Source organism: Zea mays, chromosome 2 (genome assembly GCF_902167145.1).
Source record: "Zea mays cultivar B73 chromosome 2, Zm-B73-REFERENCE-NAM-5.0, whole genome shotgun sequence".
NCBI lineage: Eukaryota > Viridiplantae > Streptophyta > Magnoliopsida > Poales > Poaceae > Zea > Zea mays.
The window spans coordinates 33,482,719-33,501,713 of NC_050097.1; the positions used below are offsets into that span (position 1 = coordinate 33,482,719).

An 18,995-nucleotide genomic window follows, 5' to 3' on the forward strand; every position below is an offset into this window, starting at 1 on the left:
AACACACAGCAGGCCCCTACCTGGCGCGCCAACTGTCGGCGTTTCGACCTCGGGGGGTCCCTGGACCGACGAGTAAATTGTCGTCGTGTGCCCCAGCCCAGATGGGTCGGCGCGAGACGGAGCGCGAAGGGGGGAAAAAGCCTGAGGGAGGCAGGCGTAAAAGGGGAAACCCGCGGCCTTCGTGTTTGTCCCGCGCCCAGGTCGGGTGCGCTTGCAGTAGGGGGTTACAAGCGTCCGCGCGGGAGGGAGCAAGAGGCCTACGCGCGCGCCGTACCGTCTTTCCCCGCGCGACCAACCCTCTGTAAGAGGGCCCTGGACCTTCCTTTTATAGGCGTAAGGAGAGGGTCCAGGTGTACAATGGGAGGTGTAGCAGTGTGCTAACGTGTCTAGTAGAGAAGAGCTAGTGCCCTAAGTACATGCCGTCGTGGCAGCCGGAGAGGTTTTGGCACCCTGTTCGTGTGGTGTCGTGGCCGTCGGAGGAGCGCTGGAGCCTGGCGGAAGGACAGCTGTCGGGGCTGTCGAGTCCTTGCTGACGTCTCCTTGCTTCCGTAAGGGGGCTGAGAGCCGCCGTCGTCATGGAGCATGCAGGGCGCCGTCATTACTTGTTTACCGGGGCGAGCTAGATGGGACGCCGGTCTTATTCCCGTTGCCTGAGTTAGCTTGGGGTAGGGTAATGATGGCGCCTCCTGTCACGTGGTCGGTCCGAGCCCTGGGTTGGGCGAGGCGGAGGCTCCTCCGAGGTCGAGGTCGATTCTGTCTTCCGAGGCCGAGGTCGAGTCTGAGCCCTGGTTCGGGCGAGGCGGAGTTCGTCGTCTTCCGGGGCCGAGGCCGAGTCCGAGCCCTGGGTCGGGCGAGGCGGAGTTCGTCGTCTTCCGAGGCCGAGCCCGAGTCCGAGCCCTGGGTCGGGTGAGGCGGAGCTTCCTATGGCGCCTGAGGCCGGACTTGGCCGCTGTCAGCCTCACTCTGTCGAGTGGCACAGCAGTCGGAGCGACGCGGGCGGTACTGTCTTCTTGTCAGACTGGTCAGTGGAGCGGCGAAGTGACTGCGGTCACTTCGGCTCTGTCGACTGAAGGGCGCGCGTCAGGATAAGGTGTCAGGCCACCTTTGCATTAAATGCTCCTGCGATACGGTCGGTCGTCGTGGCGATTTGGCCAAGGTTGCTTCTAGGCGAAGACTGGGCCTCGGGCGAGCCGAAGGTGTGTCCGTTGCTTGAGGGGGCCCTCGGGCGAGACGTAGATCCTTCGAGGTCGGCTGCCCTTGCCCGAGGCTGGGCTCGGGCGAGGCGAGATCGTGTCCTTGAGTGGACCGAGCTTTGACTTAATTGCACCCATCAGGCCTTTGCAACTTTGTGCTGATGGGGGTTACCAGCTGAGATTTAGGAGTCTTGGGGTATCCCTAATTATGGTCCCCGACAACGATAAAATAGGTAATAAATAATTTTTTGATCAATTGGATGTTGAATATCTCAATAGATCATGATTTCTCTCATAAATTTTTGGCTAGCTTTAGGGTCGATTTTACCATCTTTGGTAGTGTCGACACTTTTGCATGACAATATATTGCACATGTTTTTAGGGGAATATTCACATGGATCTGAAAACATAAAGGCGCTAAATAGCGGTGATGCCCAACTCACCGACGACCTAGCATCTAAGGGCGATATATATCAGCCATATTTGCGCTAAGGGCTATACATGTACTAGCCATTGTTTGGAAAGCACTCTAAGCCTCTTTCTAAACACTTGGAAATATATTTTTTGAATAGCTTCTATTAATTCCTTTAGGAGACTATCACCTCACAACGTTTGTAGCACATTTGAATTTTCAAATATTACTTTGATCATTAAGGACCCTCTTAACTTGGTGACCACTTGGAAAACTTGTTGCTCTTTGATTTGATTGATAATATGGTTTTCCACACTACATCTAGAATTTGGAATGACTTGCTCTTGACTTTCTTACTGTATGCCTAGGCAATTAAAGCCTTGTCTTTCTCTATATCCTTGAGAGCCTTCAATTTATTATGTATCACCTCATCGATATTGACCATCACCAAATCATGATATATACAACAAATAATTAATTTTGTTTAGCACGCATATATGTATCCAAATTTGCTTCGATAGGTAACACTCCCTCTTGCCCATGTACCAACTCAAATGGAGTAACTTTATTGGCACACCATGTCTAGTTATATGATAACTTCATGCCACATTCTCATATTATCCTCAATCTTCTTTTTGATAAGTTTGATCGAAGTCCTATTACTAGACTTAGCTTGGCCATTAGCTTGAGCATAGTATGGATATGATTGAGCAACTCGACCTTATATAATTTGGCAAAATCTTGTACATGTTTTGACACAAATGATCTCCCTTGATCCATAATTAATGTTTGTATGCCGAACCTATAATTCTAAACCACGAAAAGGCCATGGTTTGGTAATATGAGAAAGCATAACACTAGGCAACAATCTTAATAATTCTAAACCACCGGCATTCTTCACAACCTTTGTAGTAACAAAAAAACAATAGACCATTATAGTAAACCAATAAAAATTAACTCTACACAATAACCATCCTCATCTTTAGAGATGATCGATGTGTACTACAAAATACCTTCATGAATTTATCCCATAGCCAGCCTTGCTTGATCAAATCACAAACATTTTAATAACACCTCTTCGATATTCCTTATATAACTCATCATTGCGCAACACAAACTTGAATGCACTCCGCCGAACACACTTTTCAACTTTAACACTTGGATAATGTAAATAATATACTACGAGAGCTCTCCAATCATCCAAAATTGAAAAGGCGACCCCGAAAGTGAAGGAGCACCTGGCATAGAAACACGAGCTGAGGAATCTGAGTATTCATTTTGTCTAACGGTCGATTGACAAACATATATCCTCTTATATTCTAACGTTTTTTTTTCTGTGTGTGTATGTGTGTACAACAAATGAGTACATGTGCAATTTCATCACAAGTGAAAATTGATACAGGGTGTTCCTGTATCGCTTAGTATGGATCGACTCCGATTTACAAATGAAAACCGCATACTTGCATCAAATCAGCGGCACGCGCTGGGGCATCGTCTGATATATGTTTCCAAGGAGATAGATAGATAGATAGATTCCGGGCGGTGGGCGGCAGCAGGCCAGTGTTGATCAGCACTGGAGGCCCAGCGGGCCTTCGACGCACAGCTGCGAGAAGAGGCCCGGCCGCAGCCTGCCGCGTGTCATGATGACGTAGAACATCTCGCTGGCGCAGCCGTTGTTGGCGTTGTCGTTGATGAGCTCGCTGTAGGGGCACGCGTAGGCCTTGAGCGCCCCGCAGCAGCGCTCCGGCGACGGCAGCGGGCGGTCCTTGCAGCTGCTGGCCACCGCGCTGATCCCGCGCGTGTGGTCGAACCGCACCGGGCACAGCCCTGCACCATCGATCATCATATCGCTGATCAAGCTGCGTTTGGTTAATTAATCACTAGCTTAGTTAGTAGTGTTAATTAGGTTCAGAGAGACCCATACCGTGGCCATGGACATCGATCAGCTTGCGCGCCTTTGCTATTTCCGTTACGTTAGCGGAGCACTCAAGGGCGCTCGCTGAAAAAAGAGAGAGAGGGGACGCACGACAACACAATTAAGTCAGCTCATGCACGACGTACGTACGAGGCTCCAACAATGCAAAACGGGTTAAATTTTCCACGGTGAGCAGAGCAGTACGTACCCGAGATGAACTTGGGGGTTTCCCCCGGGGCGGCGGACCCGACGGCGACCATGGACGACGACAATGCGACGACGGCGGCGATGCAGATGCAGTAAAAGAGGACGGCGGAACCCATCTCGCTACTAGCTCGCTCGAAGAATCTCCTATATATATATATATATATATATATATATAGCTTGCTCACTTGCCTTACGACCGATCGATCGAGGCACAGAATTGCGCTGGCCGGTCGAGGAGAAATTAAACCGGAGCGGCGCGGTGGTGGATAGTGAGACGCCGACCACCCGCCTGCGAATCGATCTGTGAACGAATATATGATCCCTGTGTTGAAGACCTCCTGCCTCCTCTTATAGCAGCTGCTACTAGCTTTCTTCAGGATGTGCGTGTACATGTGTGGGTTTGAACTTGTGTGGACCTCCTTGTTTCTAGAGAGCATACATGGGCCGAGATAGTGTTATTATTGGAGGGCCTTGTCTTGCGGCAGGACCGGGTCAACTTGCTGTTCTCGACGCTTCCTAATAATGTAGCAAATTAATGGGCCAACTTAGCAGCTGCGTTCTTCTTCATGTTTTAGCTGAGTTATAAAAAAGGATACGTACTAGATGATAGATCCTGACCAAGGATGAGCTCGTCATGGAGATTAATCTACTGACATATTCGCCTGGCGAGGGCTCTAAATATCAAATGAAAATATTAAAGGCAATGGAAGAGCCATGTCCGTGTCTTACTTTTGCATTGGTAGACGTTAATGGTCAGGATCGATGTGGCCCAATATATGGTGTAGTCACGCAAAGATATTCTATATCTGCGAACTAAATACTCAATCTCTACTAAGCACCAGTTATGTCATCTTTTTACAAAAAAAAGTCTCTACATTTCTCCCAAATCAACTCAGAAAATTTTAGTAAACAATTTTAGTAAACATCAATACATACAATCAGAAAATTCAAAGCATTATTGTATTTATACAAGAACCATGTATGGGAATGTAAGCGGAACATTACACTACAACTTATGGATGCACTAATCATCCAATTATGCAAGCACGTACGCCATCACAGTATCTACAAATGCATGGGTTGGACACAAGTATTCAAGCACAATCTACGGGTCGATCGGAAATAAGTACACACTACACTGTTGTGTGCATGACCCCTATTGATGTGCACACTAGCAATAATAATATAACCCACGCCACATTTTAATCTGATGGACGACCGCGCTTGGATGCAGCAGCACGGATCGGAGCCACGCGCTACGCGTGTAGTTTCGGGACTAGAAGGAGCTTCTCCTTCCGGTGCACCACCAGCCCGAACTCCTCGGACATGTCAATGTCGCGCGCCGCCTTGCCCGCCGGCAGCTCCCAGTCGAAGCGGTGCACGAGGTTCGCCAGCATCACCTCGACGGCGGCCATCGCGAAGTTGACCCCGGGGCACTGCCTTCGCCCGGCGCTGAACGGCAGGAGCTGGAAATGGGTGCCCCTGAAGCCCACGTCCGCCGCGCTGCCGCCGTCGAGGAACCTCTCCGGGACGAACTCCTCCGCGTCCTCCCAGAAGCGCGGGTCCCTGCCGATGGCCCAGACGTTGATGAGCACGCGCACGCCGGCGGGGACCGCGAGCCCGTCGATGGCGCAGCGGGACATCGACAAGTGCGGCGCCAGCAGCGGCGTCACGGTGCGTAGCCGGAGCGACTCCTTTATGACGGCTCTCAGGTACGACATGTTGTTCAGGTCGGTCTCTCTCAGGATTTCTTGCCCCTGCTGGTGCTGGTGCGGGGGCAGGCTGCTGCTCCTCACCTCGGCCTGTAGTTTCTTCATCACGTGTGGCCTCTGGATGAGCTCAATCATGGTGTATTCGAGTAGTGAAGCTGATGTGTCTATGCCGCCGAAAAATACGTCCTGCATGCGTGCATGTTCATAGCCCCTCTCTCAAATTATTCAGGACTCAAGCTCAAGCCGCCGTTAAATTCAAGTACGTGTGTTCTGTCTATTTGTGTAATTTTATCAACCAAATAAAACTGCACATTCTTAACAACATCATGTGTGACTGAGATGAGATGAACTTACAAGCAGGATAGCTTTCATGGCCTCTCTGGTGAGGCCGTACTCCTGTCGAACAGAGAGCAGGATATGTATGAAGTCCTCGTCCTCGTCCTTGTCCTTGAGATCACTCGCCGGCGCCGCCGCTGTCGTCGGCTTGTACGTGCTCTCATGGCCGTCGATCAGCCCGTCCAGGAGCTCGTCCCACTTCTTCCTCAACATCTCGGACTTGGCACGGACCACCTTGCTGAGAACGCCGAAGCGGGCCAGGAACGGGAAGAACTCCTCGACGTTGAAGCCTCCCAAGAGGGGCGACGTGTCGGCAACCAGCTGCCGCAACTGCTTGGTCGTCCGGCCGGATGACTTGCCCATCACTGCGCGGCACGCCAGATCATTCATGAACGAGCCCAGCAGCTCGCCCACGTCCACCGCCGCGCCGGCAGCGGCCGCCTCGGCGATCTGAGCCATCACCTTGCTCACCTACCCAATTAAGCACGCGTCACATGGTTTCAGCGCCAATGCAAGTAATTAACCTACGTACCTCTTCCTCGCGGGCGTGGCGGAACGACCTCACCCTTCTGACGGTGAGCAGGTGGGTGGTGACGAGCTTCCTCGCCTTCCGCCAGTGGTCCCCGTACGGCGCGAAGCCGATGTCGGACGAGCCGTACAGGACGACCTCGGCGGCCAGAGAGCGCGGCCGGGACGCGAACACGTGGTCGTGCGTGCGCAGCACCGCCTCGGCGGCGCGGGGCGACGACACGACGAGCACCGGCATGGCGCCGAGGCGGAGCAGCATGAGGTCGGAGCCGTGCTTCGTGGCCAGGTTCCGGAGGGAGACGTGAGGGAGCGAGCCGATGAGGTGGAGGTGCCCGAAGAACGGCAGCGGCGGAGGCGAAGGCGGCAGAGGCAGATGGTCGTCGTCGTCGTCTCCGTCTAGCTGCCGCTGCCTCTTCCTTGCCCTCTTGCTACTCACCGAGTAGCGCAGAAGCAAGACGAAGATAGGGAGCAGCAGCAGGCACCATGCTCGTGGAACCATCAGCTCGCGCATGGACTGCTGTAGCAGGTTTGCCATGCCCAACGGATGGTACGTACGTAGTCAGTTTGTGGATCGAGATTGGAGATCGAAAGAAAAACGGTAGGCTCGAGACTTTTATGGTTGCCTGGTTGGCTGGTTGCTATAATAGCCTTCGAATTTTGTGGTTTTCACACACATGCAGGCTGGTCATGTAGTATTGAAAGGACACGATCGCATGAACCAGTGAGTGTCAAGGAGAAACTTCTATTCTTCCATATATATATACTAGGTGGATGCCCGTGCGTTGCAACGGGAAGATAAAATACCACAATAACTCATGTACAAATGTGTTATAATATTATAGAAAAAGGTTTCGTAATTTATTTGTAATCCTACCCATACATTAATATACAAAAACACTAATTATTATTCTATATTTTTGTTAGTCTCATAGATATTTACATACCTTAAAATATAATAATTTGTCGCTACTTCCTCTCCTCCCTTCTTTAGAGCAGCAGCACACCACCTCACTCGATGTTATCGATGGAGCGCAGCACACCAACAATACAAATCATTTATTTTAAAAATGATTATTTCCTTCAAGGACAGGCCGGGTTTCTTGGGCCCTTCTTCCATTTCAGGTAAAATAAGCATCATGCATGGACAAATGCATATCAATATATATATATATATATATATATATATATATATATATATATATATATATATATATATATATATATATATATATATATATATATATATATCGACACATACTATACAACATTATATGCTTAATTAATCAGGCACAGCCACAAAAGCATGCAGCATTAGTTGCTTGAATACTGACAGTACAAATTATGTATCATAGAACAAGTGTACTAAAACTATATATTGCAGACAACAGCCATCTCAGATGTCAAGCACACAGATACCATCGCATCACTTATTCTAAATTACATCAAAAGTAAACAAACTTCAAACATGGTCTAATGAGAGTCTGTATTAAAAACAGTTCCAACATTTGATATTACTGTTGAAAGAAGTGGTACTGGTCTTCCATTCCATCACAAGAATTGTGACAATTTAAACTATGTAGGAACAAAGAAGGAGAAAATAGAGTAGCAGAAACAGGTTAGACGCCTTGCCATTTTCCAGAGCAGACCCTTATGCCATTATAGCTTTAATTTCTTCCTCAAGCTGTTTTAGCTCTATCAACCTTGCTGCTCATGCCCGCTCTCTTGCCACAGCAGCCATCTTCCTTTCTGTTTGTTCTGCCTCCTTTCTCTTAACAGCAGTAGAATACTGAGCTCTGCGCTTCTTCTTCTCATCCTGTACAAGTAACACATGCATTTAAGTGTTTCATTAGAAACTAAGGGCGATACATCAGAGCTCAGATCCAGGTAACACTACTCAGCCATATCGACTAAGTTGCTTTGGTTGATACTTCAGTTTACTCATGTATCTCTATGCCAGGCTTGGGTTATGCCATTCACTTGTTTGGGTCCAGGAAAATGAACAAATTGTAAAATAGTGAATCAAAAGAAGGTTGATTTTAAACTCTGCTGAGCACTGCTGGAATTGACTGGGTGGCATAAAAAGTTATTGTGTAGATCTGTTTCATGGTGACACTTGGGACTGCTAGGCGACATCTACCTATCAACTCTCAAGATTTTATTGGTGAAAAAAAACCCCCTTCCAGCATAAAGGAAAATCAGGCTAGGCTTACATAGCATAAAATAGAATACAGTAGCAGAAAGATCGACAGTAAATCAAGTAATATATTTATTATATTAATATCAGTAACAGCTATAAAGAATGCAAAGGGCATTCACCATGATAAAGTCCTTGCGCTGCTTGATCCGCTTCTTCTCCTTCCTCCCTCGTACGCTCCCTTGGTTCGGCTGACTAACTGGTATGAGCTTGTCAGGCTTGCACTTCACCCAGTAGTACGGACCTGCGGACGAGCAGCAGCATGGACATTAGTGACAGAACTGAAGAAGCGGACGAACGACGTTGAACCTATCAGGGACCCCAGCAGAAACTCTGTAAATAAACTACAAGAACACAACCACGCTCCAATTGAGCAGCGAAAATAAGAGGAATGATATAGAACAGATGCAAAAATAACTTTCCTGCCACCGGCGCCCGACGCCGTCCCCGAGGTCCTTTCGCGGAGGTTGGAGCTGTAGCAGGAAAACGAGGCGGGATTGCAATGGATGATGCAGAGTTATAAGAAGAAACTAACAGCACCAATGGATGATGCAGAGTCCTCTCCTGGTGGGGGGTGTGACATCTGTGCCAAAGATGATTGTTGGGAGTTATAAGAATTATGATTGAAGGATGACCATCCTTGATGCTGATTTAAATGCAAACAGAGATATTCTCTGGGTTTACTAAATGAATCCAGATTTTCTTAAGGCAAGGAAACTAAGGTAACAGTAGGAAAACAAAGTCAGTCAGTATTAGACTACTCATTACGTGGAGCTTGGCCTCTTCCCATGTTAACCCAACTCCTTTGCCTAGAATTGGCCTACCAATTTGTACCTGAGCATAAGATTCTTTCCTCAACTGTGCACTACAGTGTATTTTTAAATACATCATAAGGTCTGCTTCATGAAAGAGTATGAAGTCAATAATCAACAAATCTAGCTAGACTTACAGGTTCCTTGAGAGCAGTGACAGAATCTCCTGTTTTCCTGGAATTGTTCTAATCTCTCGTGATCTTGTTTGGCTAAAAGCAATACTAATGAAGTAATAATATAGGCCGTCGCTGGCTCTACAAATTCTTATGGCCATTTTTAACATATTCATATAGTGATTAATTTTTTTGTTCCTACTATTAATATATGGTCCAATTTTCTCGTAGAAAAGTCCTACAACAGCAAATCAATCTGCAACAGTCACATGCATACTATGAAATGTTCAAAGATCAATAGAAAAATATGAACTCCTGTACACAATGGGCATTGTACATAAAACAAAAACAATGTGAAATACTATTGTAGAGTAAAACTGAAGCCCCAAGATGGTAACAAAGGCACATCACCCAATCCTGAGTTTCAACAAAACTTAAAAAATGAACAGGAAGTACCTCATTATAATTAATAGAACCATTCTGAGAATCTATATGCATAAAGTCTTTTTACTATCATTTGAAGAACATGATTCGCAAATGCAACTTAGAGAGAGAGACTGCCTTTACTTCTTTGACTTGTGATAAACTAAAGTGTACAGATATATTCTTTAATACTCACAGGACAGCAACCTTGCATATGTTAGCTAGGTCTAAAAATTGTGTGAGACCATCCATAGGTCAATTTCACACTCTCTCTCGCTGCTATACTCAACTTATGAGATAAGGATCACAACCTAATGTGCCAGTTGCTTACTAATAAAACTAAAGAGAAATTGATGAATTGATTATGATGGATCTTTTAAAAAAATGGAATAAGATAGGCCCAACCAATTAGGAAAAGTGGACAACATGATTTTCGATTGTCGATGCGATACTGACAACAAAAATACCAAGATGATCTCTTCGTCGAATGGTGCTCTGCCTTCTGATGAGTACATTTGTTTGTCGCTGTTGCGCCACACGAAGACAGTAGCAATTGTCGGCTGTGTCTGCCACCAGCATTCAAAAACAAGAAAAAATGGGTTGTGTAATGTTGGTTTTCAGTTCTTAACATGTAAGGTCGTGTATTCCCGGTGCCTGCATTTTTTATCGTAGCTAATAGCCTAAGGGCACTTCATTCGACATCTCTATGTGCAGGATATGAATTGCATTTCTAACAACATGCTAGATTAACATGCTTCCCTTCTAATAAAAAGAGATAAAAGTCACAAAGTTTCCTAGTAACAAAAAGGAACTAAAGAGGCAGAGCCAAACCAAAAAGGCAAGGCTAAAGGATTGAAAAAAAAGAATACCTCTAGAATATGTAGGCAACCATTTTGAAATGGCTAGGGTGAATATAAGACTGAGACGTTGACAGCAAATATAATTTAGCAAGGGCTTGAAGAATCACGAGGTCACCTTATTCAACAAAATTTTTAAGTAAAACAAGAATGAAATGGCAAAATAATGGGATGCACCATACTTGTAGTTTAACAGAACATCGTATAAGCCATGAACATTATCATTGCCGGTAAATGAAAGCAGTGATTGTGTGGTGTTATCCATGTCAGACAAAAGCATCCAAATGGAGTGTGTAGGTTCAATTATCTTTATTTTAACATCTAGTTGGTAACTGCAGAGTGACTAAAGAAACCATGGGGAAATGGAAGGAAACAAAACCTGTCCAAGATTGCGCGAATATCCTTTGCCTTGTCTTCTCCTTCCTCTATCGAGACTTGTCTGTTCCATGAGATGCAACAGAACTTCAACAAGAATTTAAAAGAACAAATCCGAATCTGCTAGATCGAGTATGACTCCATCACCCAAACCTCCTGTACACAATGGGCATTGTACATAAAACAAAAACAATGTGAAATATTATTGCAGAGTAAAACTGAAGCCCCAAGATGGTAACAAAGGCACATCACCCAATCCTGAGTTTCAACAAAACTTAAAAAAATGAACAGGAAGTACCTCATTATAATTAATAGAACCATTCTGAGAATCTATAGGCATAAAGTCTTTTTACTGTCATCTGAAGAACATGATTCGCAAATGCAACTTAGAGAGAGAGACTGCCTTTACTTCTTTGACTTGTGATAAACTAAAATGTACAGATATATTCTTTAATACTCACAGGACAGCAACCTTGCATATGTTAGCTAGGTCTAAAAATTGTGTGAGACCATCCATAGGTCAATTTCACGCTCTCTCTCGTTGCTATACTCAACTTATGAGATAAGGATCACAACCTAATGTGCCAGTTGCTTACTAATGAAACTAAAGAGAAATTGATGAATTGATTATGATGGATCTTTTAAAAAAATGGAATAATACAGGCCCAACCAATTAGGAAAAGTGGACAGCATGATTTTTGATTGTCGATGCGATACTGACAACAAAAGTACCAAGATGATCTCTTCGTCGAATGGTGCTCTGCCTTCTTATGAGTACATTTGTTTGTCGCTGTTGCGCCACACGAAGACAGTAGCAATTGCCGAATGGTGCTCTGCCTTCTGATGAGTACATTTGTTTGTCGCTGTTGCGCACACGGTCCAGGCATAGATCGACAATCTCCTTCCCAACTGCATTGCACCATAATTAGAATTGAACATATCCACAGTTGCAGAAGCATAGGACCCACTCCTATTATCTATTCAGACACAAGGTGAATTACCCGTGTAGTGGCCACGAGCAAAGTTGTTAGCTGCGTCCTCCTTCCCCGAGATGAGCTGCTCTAGGTGGAAGAGCTGGCGGTACGAGCCAGTGCGAACCTCGTCGATGACAGAGGGCTCAAGGTCGATGAAGATGGCCCTGGGCACATGCTTGCCGGAACCAGTCTTGCTGAAGAACGTGTTGAAGGCATCATGTGCGACGCCAACCGAGGTATCACTGCATCACAATCAAACCAGTGTTATAAAAAATGGATAGCAATGAACTCCAATAACAATAAGGCACTAACCATTGGCATATGCGCATAAAGAGAATTTATAGCCTACGAAACCTGCCTCCTTGGGGTCCTAAACAGGATTTTTCTATTATCACACGGAGTAGCATTAGGGCATTTTTTTATGGTACTACAAGATCAGGAAAACAGAGAGAAGGGTTCTACTTTTAACAGAGGGCCAGATGAAACTCGTGAATCCAGGGAGATCCATGGTCTGACACTCATCAGACCATCCCAGTTAAATTATTTATTTAGATGACATCCTCGCAGATTCAATTCTTCAGATCTTGCGCCTTAAATTATTAAAGGGTGTTCATGATTATCAACACAAGTACCTCAAGCTAAAAAGAAATGCCACATCGGCTTCAACTTCCTTCAGTCAAGCCCAAAATTTGAAGCCCATAAATACACAGGAACCCCATTTGGTTTACTTGAACGAATTTTAGGGCACAATTCAATCTGCGGGGATGTCATCTAAATAAATAATTTATATCTAAACTTTGAAAGGTAAATACACTATCCTTGTAAAATGATCCAAAATTCGAAGTAAAACAAAAAATACACTAACCACATTGTCATTGTTGGCAAAACTTTGCCTTTAAAAATTTAGTTCAGCTTGCCAGCTACTTATTTTTTAACTGAAAGCTTTCCATGCATGCCGCTACAATAGATGATGTGCTTGTGATTGATCCTTTTTGAAACTGAATTTAGTTATATTACAGCCTAAAATCTTGCTGCTACAGTGGATACTAAACAAATTCTAAGAAATACCCACAGTTCTAGGAATATATTTCTATTTACCTTCAATCTGTAAGATAAAGCCTAAAAACATGCTGCGGCAATGGATCCTAAATAGCTAAGAAAAAATTGAAGGCAGTCCATGAGTTGTCCTTATATTCAGTTATCTATGCTTTGCCTCCAGCAACTCTAGGCCTCTAGCACACCATGATTTCAGGTTATGAAAACAACAAGTTATAAATTTCAGGGTATAAATACTCTATTTGTTTCATCAGGTAGCAAAAAGGACAAGCCCGCACGTGCATACTTGGGAAAACAAAGGCAACAATATTGCAAGCAAAACATCCCCGATTGATTTAACAAGGTACCTACATTTGCCTTTTGTTATACTGGACAATAGCAGATACCTTCCCTCATGCAATCCTAGCCCCATACCTGCAAGCAAAAAACTATGGATCAAAAGATTGAAATTGCATATATAAACGAAAAACTATGGATCTAAATTTGTTTGTGTTGCAATCACAGTCTCATAGTCACCTCCAGTCAAAAAATACTACTGTTTTGGTCTATAGTTCTATACAAGCCTTTTGGAATGGGTATTGCTATTTTGGTACTGCCGTAGGCAAGGTTATTAGGTCTATACAGGACTGTTGGTAGAGATGAATTAGAAGCCTCCTTGTCTAAAGGTTGTTGCAGCACAGGTCAAGTCACAATTTTTTCCAATATATCAAATTGAGAAAAATCCACCTCCAATGTCTACAGTACCCAATAAATCCAGGTCTCAAACCTTGCTTTACTATTAAATATCGATGGAGAGACAGAATGTCAGCCATTCAGATCTGAAATCACCAAAAACAAGTGACAAAACCAACATACATGGAATGAACATGCTCTAGACTCTGACCTGCCCCCAGTTCCAAAATCATTTATTTGCTAAGAATTGAGAAAAGAGCTCTCTTTTGCCTGCAAAATCATTTAGAACATGTCAAAAAGCAATACAAAAAATTGATTATCAACATCTTCCAATGCATTTCCTAACAACCTCTTCTCTGCATCAACCATTGAAACCCTCCCCCATACTACCTGCAGTTTAGTGACATTTAAGTGTTACATTCCACAGAAGCAAACATGTACCAAAAAATTAATAAAATAATGTCAGAGAAAAGAAAGCAACATATACAAGAAATGGCAAGAATCATTTGTATCAGTGAAACTTTAGAAGACAGTGTTCAATGTGTTCCATAAAGCCTAAAACAAAAGTTTAAGCTAAATTAAAAGCCTACCCACATTTAAGTCCATTCAATGCAGAAGTAATCTCACTTATAGCTCTTAATAGTAAACATTTAAAATAAAGTACTCTATACATGTCAGACTGACAATTTTGGTCACTAAGATGGGCATCATAAAACCTATGAAGAATCCAAATTGCCCTTGAAAACTGTCCTGATTCAAGATCAACAAACTATTTGGTTGATTTATGTTATATAGTTAGCAACTTAGCATTATTTGCTCTACTTTAAATAGACACTGTTGAATCACATGGAATTGAATCTATAGATCATCATGTCCTCCTGCTTAATCTTGTCCATGCCATACACAATGGCAGCCTTAGACAGATAGGCTCTATTAAAGTTTCCGGCGACAAAATGGTCGATCTATTAGTGTTCTAAATACCCACTAATGCACCATTTTCTTTTTTAGCAGAGTTAAACTCTGCTGCTTTATAGAAAGCGTATAAGAGTACAAACAATGTTTAAACTCACACAAAAACTACGGTCGGGGTTACCAGCTTACAAGATTTGCAGGCCAGAAGAGCAGGAGATGCACCATTTTCAACAATCACAAGAATTGTCAAGGCATGATTACATGTTTACAGATAAAACAAACTAAAGCACTTGTAAGGGGGTGCGAGGGAGTACCTTTTTACTGTGAATTTCACGCCCAACAAAAAGAGAGATAGAATGTACAGGTAATAGGCGTGCGAGAGAGATGCATTGATATAGATAGAATATCGACCATCATGACCCTGTGCAAAGAATTTGAAGCAAACTAAATAAACTATTACAAAATGGTGATGGTACAACAGACATAATACAAACTTCATGTTTATTAACTGCAATATTAGATGATGGGTATATTAAGAACCACACCTGTAAAAATTTCTCCCACAACTTATCAAAAGGCAATGAACCCGGTGTTAAGAACATAAAGGCAATGTTTGGGTTCTTTGACACAGCCATAGGCATCGAAAGAACATCCCTAATAACCACCGATGAAACTATCTCTTCATCAGTTCGCTCCCGAGCAACAACAGTTGTGGTCCAAGAATACCTAGATATAGATGTGTTTGGCGCATGGGGCTGAGGAGCGTGAGGGAAATATCTCTTCATATGTTTGGCGCATGTCGGCATGGAGCGACAAGATGCGGCGAGGCAGGGCACACACAGGTGTGGGCGGAACTATCAAGGAGCTAATCGCCGCACCAGCTCCCGCGCGCGGTGAGTGTACACCACAACCTTGCCGTCCCACTCCCACCCATCCACCGGCTGAGGCGGGACGCAGCCGGATCAGAGAGGCGGCGAGGGGGAGAGAGGGGTGGCTCGGCGGCCAAAAGGAGGGACACGACGAGGGGGAGAGGGGGGGGCATGACATACCCGAGTCATCGGTGAAGAAGCGGGCACGAGCGAGGAGCTCCTACGATGGAAACCGACAATGGTCGGGGGAGGGGGGTGCCGATGTCGAACGGGGGCGGGTTCACGTTGTAGCCCCTGTGGATGCCTCCAGCGCTTGCGCCACCATGGAGCGGTCACAGACGGAGGCCGGGGTTGGATGGCGACGGTCGCGGATCCGGGCATCGCCGATGGGGGAGGGGTAGGGGAAGGGAAAGGGGAAGGGGAAGGGAGGGGGAGGCCTCAAATCCCGGATACATCCACGGGGGTGTTCTCGTCGGACGCGGCACGGGGCGAGGGGAGCAGGGCGGCGATCGCGGACAACTTTGGGAGACGGGGCCGGGGACAGGCGAGGGCGCGACACTGGAGCAGAGGGGGAGGCGGGCGTGCGAGAGTCGCGAGCTGGCGGTGTGGGTACCGGAGGGATGCCTAGTGCGGATTCGCGGCGGCGGCGGCGGCGGGCGTGTGGCGTTGAGGTAGCGGAGGGTTTCGCTAGGGAGGGCGTTGCGGGCTTGAGGGCGTGCGAGACGGCGGGATGCGCGGGGAATGCGTTGCGGCGGACAGGCGGGCGTGCGGTAGCGGGGGAGGGGCGGGGGCAGTCTACAATCCATCCTTAATAGTTAGTAGAGATATAAACCGGAAATGCTCGGCCTCGGAGTCGGAGAGGCGCGTCCTGTTCTGCACCAGGTGGCGCAACGACATCCACTCTCCTAGTCAGTTCTCAATTCTGTACCATTCCATTCATTCTTATCCACTCATAGATCCCAGCATTTTCTCGAAACATTATGCTACGACCATACATTTTTTTAGTGAAAAATATCGTTACAATAAATATTTTGGTCCAGGAACATATTAAAAAATTATGCCCAGCAGAACCTTTATTGTTCTAGAGTATTCACTAAGGCTCTTGGGTCTGTTCAAACATGGTTTGGCCTAGGGACGGCTATGAGAAATTTCCTCTTAGGTCCCGTTTGTTTCCTTTCATTTTGAGGAATTAGAATCTTACTAATAGAATATGCTATTTTTTTAGAATATGACACTCCACCAATTTCAAAACTTATCATATAAGTCTGTCTCAAATTCATAGGATAAAGAAGAAAATTGATTCTATAAATTTACATGTTATTTTTCCGATGTACAACTTATAACACACTTTTTTACTTGCTTCACTATAACATAAATGTAGTATATAACTATCTATCTCATATAATTTAGTATAATATATAAATATATTACATATATAAATATACGAACTTAATTACTTTTGTTTAAATTATAATTATTAAAATGGAATTTAATTCCAACAAAACAAACGGGCTTTAGAGAATGACTCCCGGTTTCTCTTCTCGCGAGAAGAAAATTTCCCTATTCCTACCTTCGCGAGGGTTACATGAAAGAGTTGTCTCTCATCGCCATCTCCGTTAGATAATTTATGGATGAGTTCGGGCGCAGAACATTGTTTTTGAGAGCGGTGAGAGGGCCCCAGCCTCATCTAGATAGGGAGCACCACCATGTGTTTCAATAGCTTATATGGTTTGTGTTATAAAATTAAATAATTTTAATACTAGCAAACTAATTCAGAAAAAATGGTACTAAAGAGTATTGGGTAGTCGTGGGAGATCAAAGGATAGAGGAATTGAGAGATCATGGGAGATCAGGAGTCAGGTAACTCTCTATAACAAATTAAACACAAATTCTGAAGTTTTCTGAAACTCTTGCACGCTCCCATGCTCCAATTCCGGCAACTGTTTAGCTTCCTGACTGCTCAACTTCTATCTAGCTGACGATCGTGACCGTGTTGCGCCTCGCCTTGCCTTGGCTCAACATCAGTAGGCAGTAGCGGTGCCCACAATAGTGACACACATTGACCCATTTCTCAACCACTCAAAAAACCACTCAAAGTAGATAGACATGACCAACCATATAAGGGCTTGTTCGGTTAGCTCTCAATCCATGTGGATTGAGTGGGATTGGATGGGTTTGAATCCCAAACAAGTCAAACTTCTTAAAAATTTTTTCCAATCCCATCCAATCCATGTGTATTGGGAATAACCGAACAAGGCCTAAATAGGGATACCATTTCATCACTTACCCATATCTTACTAAAGAATATCACAAATATTATTTAATAGAAACTTTTAAAATTATTAAATATTTATATAGGCTAAGCCCATAATCCCATAAGATTAAAGATGTATAGGCATATATAGTCCAACACAAGTACTCTAGAGTTTCTTAAACAGATTTCAGTTGTCTTCAATGCCATATAGACTTCATGTCATTATTAGAATGTTCACATTGATTATTATTGTCTGATTATCATATTTCATGGAGATGGTTGGTACTGCTTTATTAACTAACGGAAATTCGTAAGGAGTTCACGAAACCACTCAACTTCAACTATGGTGATATCAAATATCGTGAGTTCTGCTTTCATGGCTGCCCTTATTAAAATGGTATGATTGCAAGACTTCTATTAAACAGTGCCACCTTCAAGTGTGAACACATATCCAGTTGTGGTGTATATTTTATCAGCATTATATATCTATTTTACATCACAATAAACCTCCACTACTACCGTCACGTAATTGGTAATTTGGTATAGTAGATGCCACAACTGATAGTCCATTTTAGATATGCAATACCCTCTCAAGAGCAAGCCGATGATCATCCCCTGGTTAAAAACAAATAGGCTTAGTTTGTTCGCAACAAATGAGATGTCAGACCTTATTGCACTAGCCAAATATACGAGAGAGCCAATGGTTTGAAAGTATCTCAACTGATCCTATGCGATTTTGTGATTTTTCCTCAACAACACACTTGAGTCATAAGGAGTTAGAGCATGTGTTTATCCACTATATTCAAAGCGACTCAACACTTTTTCTACATAATAGGATTGCACAAGAGTAACCCCACTATTTTCTCCTTCTCTCGATATCTTTATGTTAAGAATAGCATCAGCCTTTTTCCAAATCTTTCATTTCAAGGTTACTAGACAAAAATTAACCACATTAACATTATTACCAAAGATTAATATATCATCCATATAACTCAAGTGGTTCCCTTCCGACATGCCCGTCCTTCCTTGTTAGGCTCTGCCATCCACAGCCCCGGGCTCGATGCTGCGGGGTTCAACCAGGGGCAGGTCCTTCTAGGGTTAGTGCATCTGCCTCTTCTAACTGACTAAAGAGCTTTTTTTGTCTTCATTAAAAAGACTAGTTTTTTTGTCTCTTACTCTTT

General features: G+C 44.3%; 3 protein-coding genes across 3 annotated transcripts; all 3 read right to left on the bottom strand.

Annotated features, from left to right (window-relative positions):
- Positions 1–2,900: 2,900 nt before the first annotated feature.
- On the bottom strand, positions 2,901–4,037 carry LOC100384512 (uncharacterized). The gene is made up of 3 exons (NM_001177035.1): positions 3,729–4,037; positions 3,530–3,604; positions 2,901–3,432 (listed from the first exon to the last, which is right to left on the bottom strand). The coding sequence occupies exons 1-3, from the start codon at positions 3,841–3,843 to the stop codon at positions 3,173–3,175; spliced, it is 450 nt and encodes a 149-aa protein (NP_001170506.1). The 5' UTR covers positions 3,844–4,037; the 3' UTR covers positions 2,901–3,172.
- A 607-nt stretch (positions 4,038–4,644) lies between these two features.
- LOC100383503 (putative cytochrome P450 superfamily protein) lies at positions 4,645–6,866 on the bottom strand. The gene is made up of 3 exons (NM_001176151.1): positions 6,308–6,866; positions 5,794–6,246; positions 4,645–5,625 (listed from the first exon to the last, which is right to left on the bottom strand). Exons 1-3 carry the CDS (start codon positions 6,836–6,838, stop codon positions 4,984–4,986), a joined length of 1,626 nt encoding a protein of 541 aa, NP_001169622.1. The 5' UTR covers positions 6,839–6,866; the 3' UTR covers positions 4,645–4,983.
- Positions 6,867–11,200: 4,334 nt separating this feature from the next.
- Positions 11,201–13,519, bottom strand: LOC103648537 (tubulin alpha chain). The gene is made up of 5 exons (XM_035965050.1): positions 13,494–13,519; positions 12,079–12,293; positions 11,810–11,986; positions 11,376–11,407; positions 11,201–11,233 (listed from the first exon to the last, which is right to left on the bottom strand). Exons 1-5 carry the CDS (start codon positions 13,517–13,519, stop codon positions 11,201–11,203), a joined length of 483 nt encoding a protein of 160 aa, XP_035820943.1.
- Positions 13,520–18,995: the final 5,476 nt, after the last annotated feature.

Bases quoted from the DNA above. Each gene is read 5' to 3' on its own strand.
- LOC100384512 (NM_001177035.1), bottom strand. From the start codon at position 3,843: ATGGGTTCCGCCGTCCTCTTTTACTGCATCTGCATCGCCGCCGTCGTC. The intron at 3,605-3,728 runs GTACGTACTGCT...CTCTTTTTTCAG, and splicing joins AACCCCCAAGTTCATCTCGG to CGAGCGCCCTTGAGTGCTCC. The intron at 3,433-3,529 runs GTATGGGTCTCT...TCGATGGTGCAG, and splicing joins GATCGATGTCCATGGCCACG to GGCTGTGCCCGGTGCGGTTC.
- LOC100383503 (NM_001176151.1), bottom strand. From the start codon at position 6,838: ATGGCAAACCTGCTACAGCAGTCCATGCGCGAGCTGATGGTTCCACGA. The intron at 6,247-6,307 runs GTACGTAGGTTA...TTAATTGGGTAG, and splicing joins GCCACGCCCGCGAGGAAGAG to GTGAGCAAGGTGATGGCTCA. The intron at 5,626-5,793 runs GTAAGTTCATCT...GCACGCATGCAG, and splicing joins CCATGAAAGCTATCCTGCTT to GACGTATTTTTCGGCGGCAT.
- LOC103648537 (XM_035965050.1), bottom strand. From the start codon at position 13,519: ATGGGGCTAGGATTGCATGAGGGAAG. The intron at 11,987-12,078 runs GTAATTCACCTT...GGTGCAATGCAG, and splicing joins TGCTCGTGGCCACTACACGG to TTGGGAAGGAGATTGTCGAT. The intron at 11,234-11,375 runs GTACTTCCTGTT...CATTGTGTACAG, and splicing joins GTTCTATTAATTATAATGAG to GAGGTTTGGGTGATGGAGTC.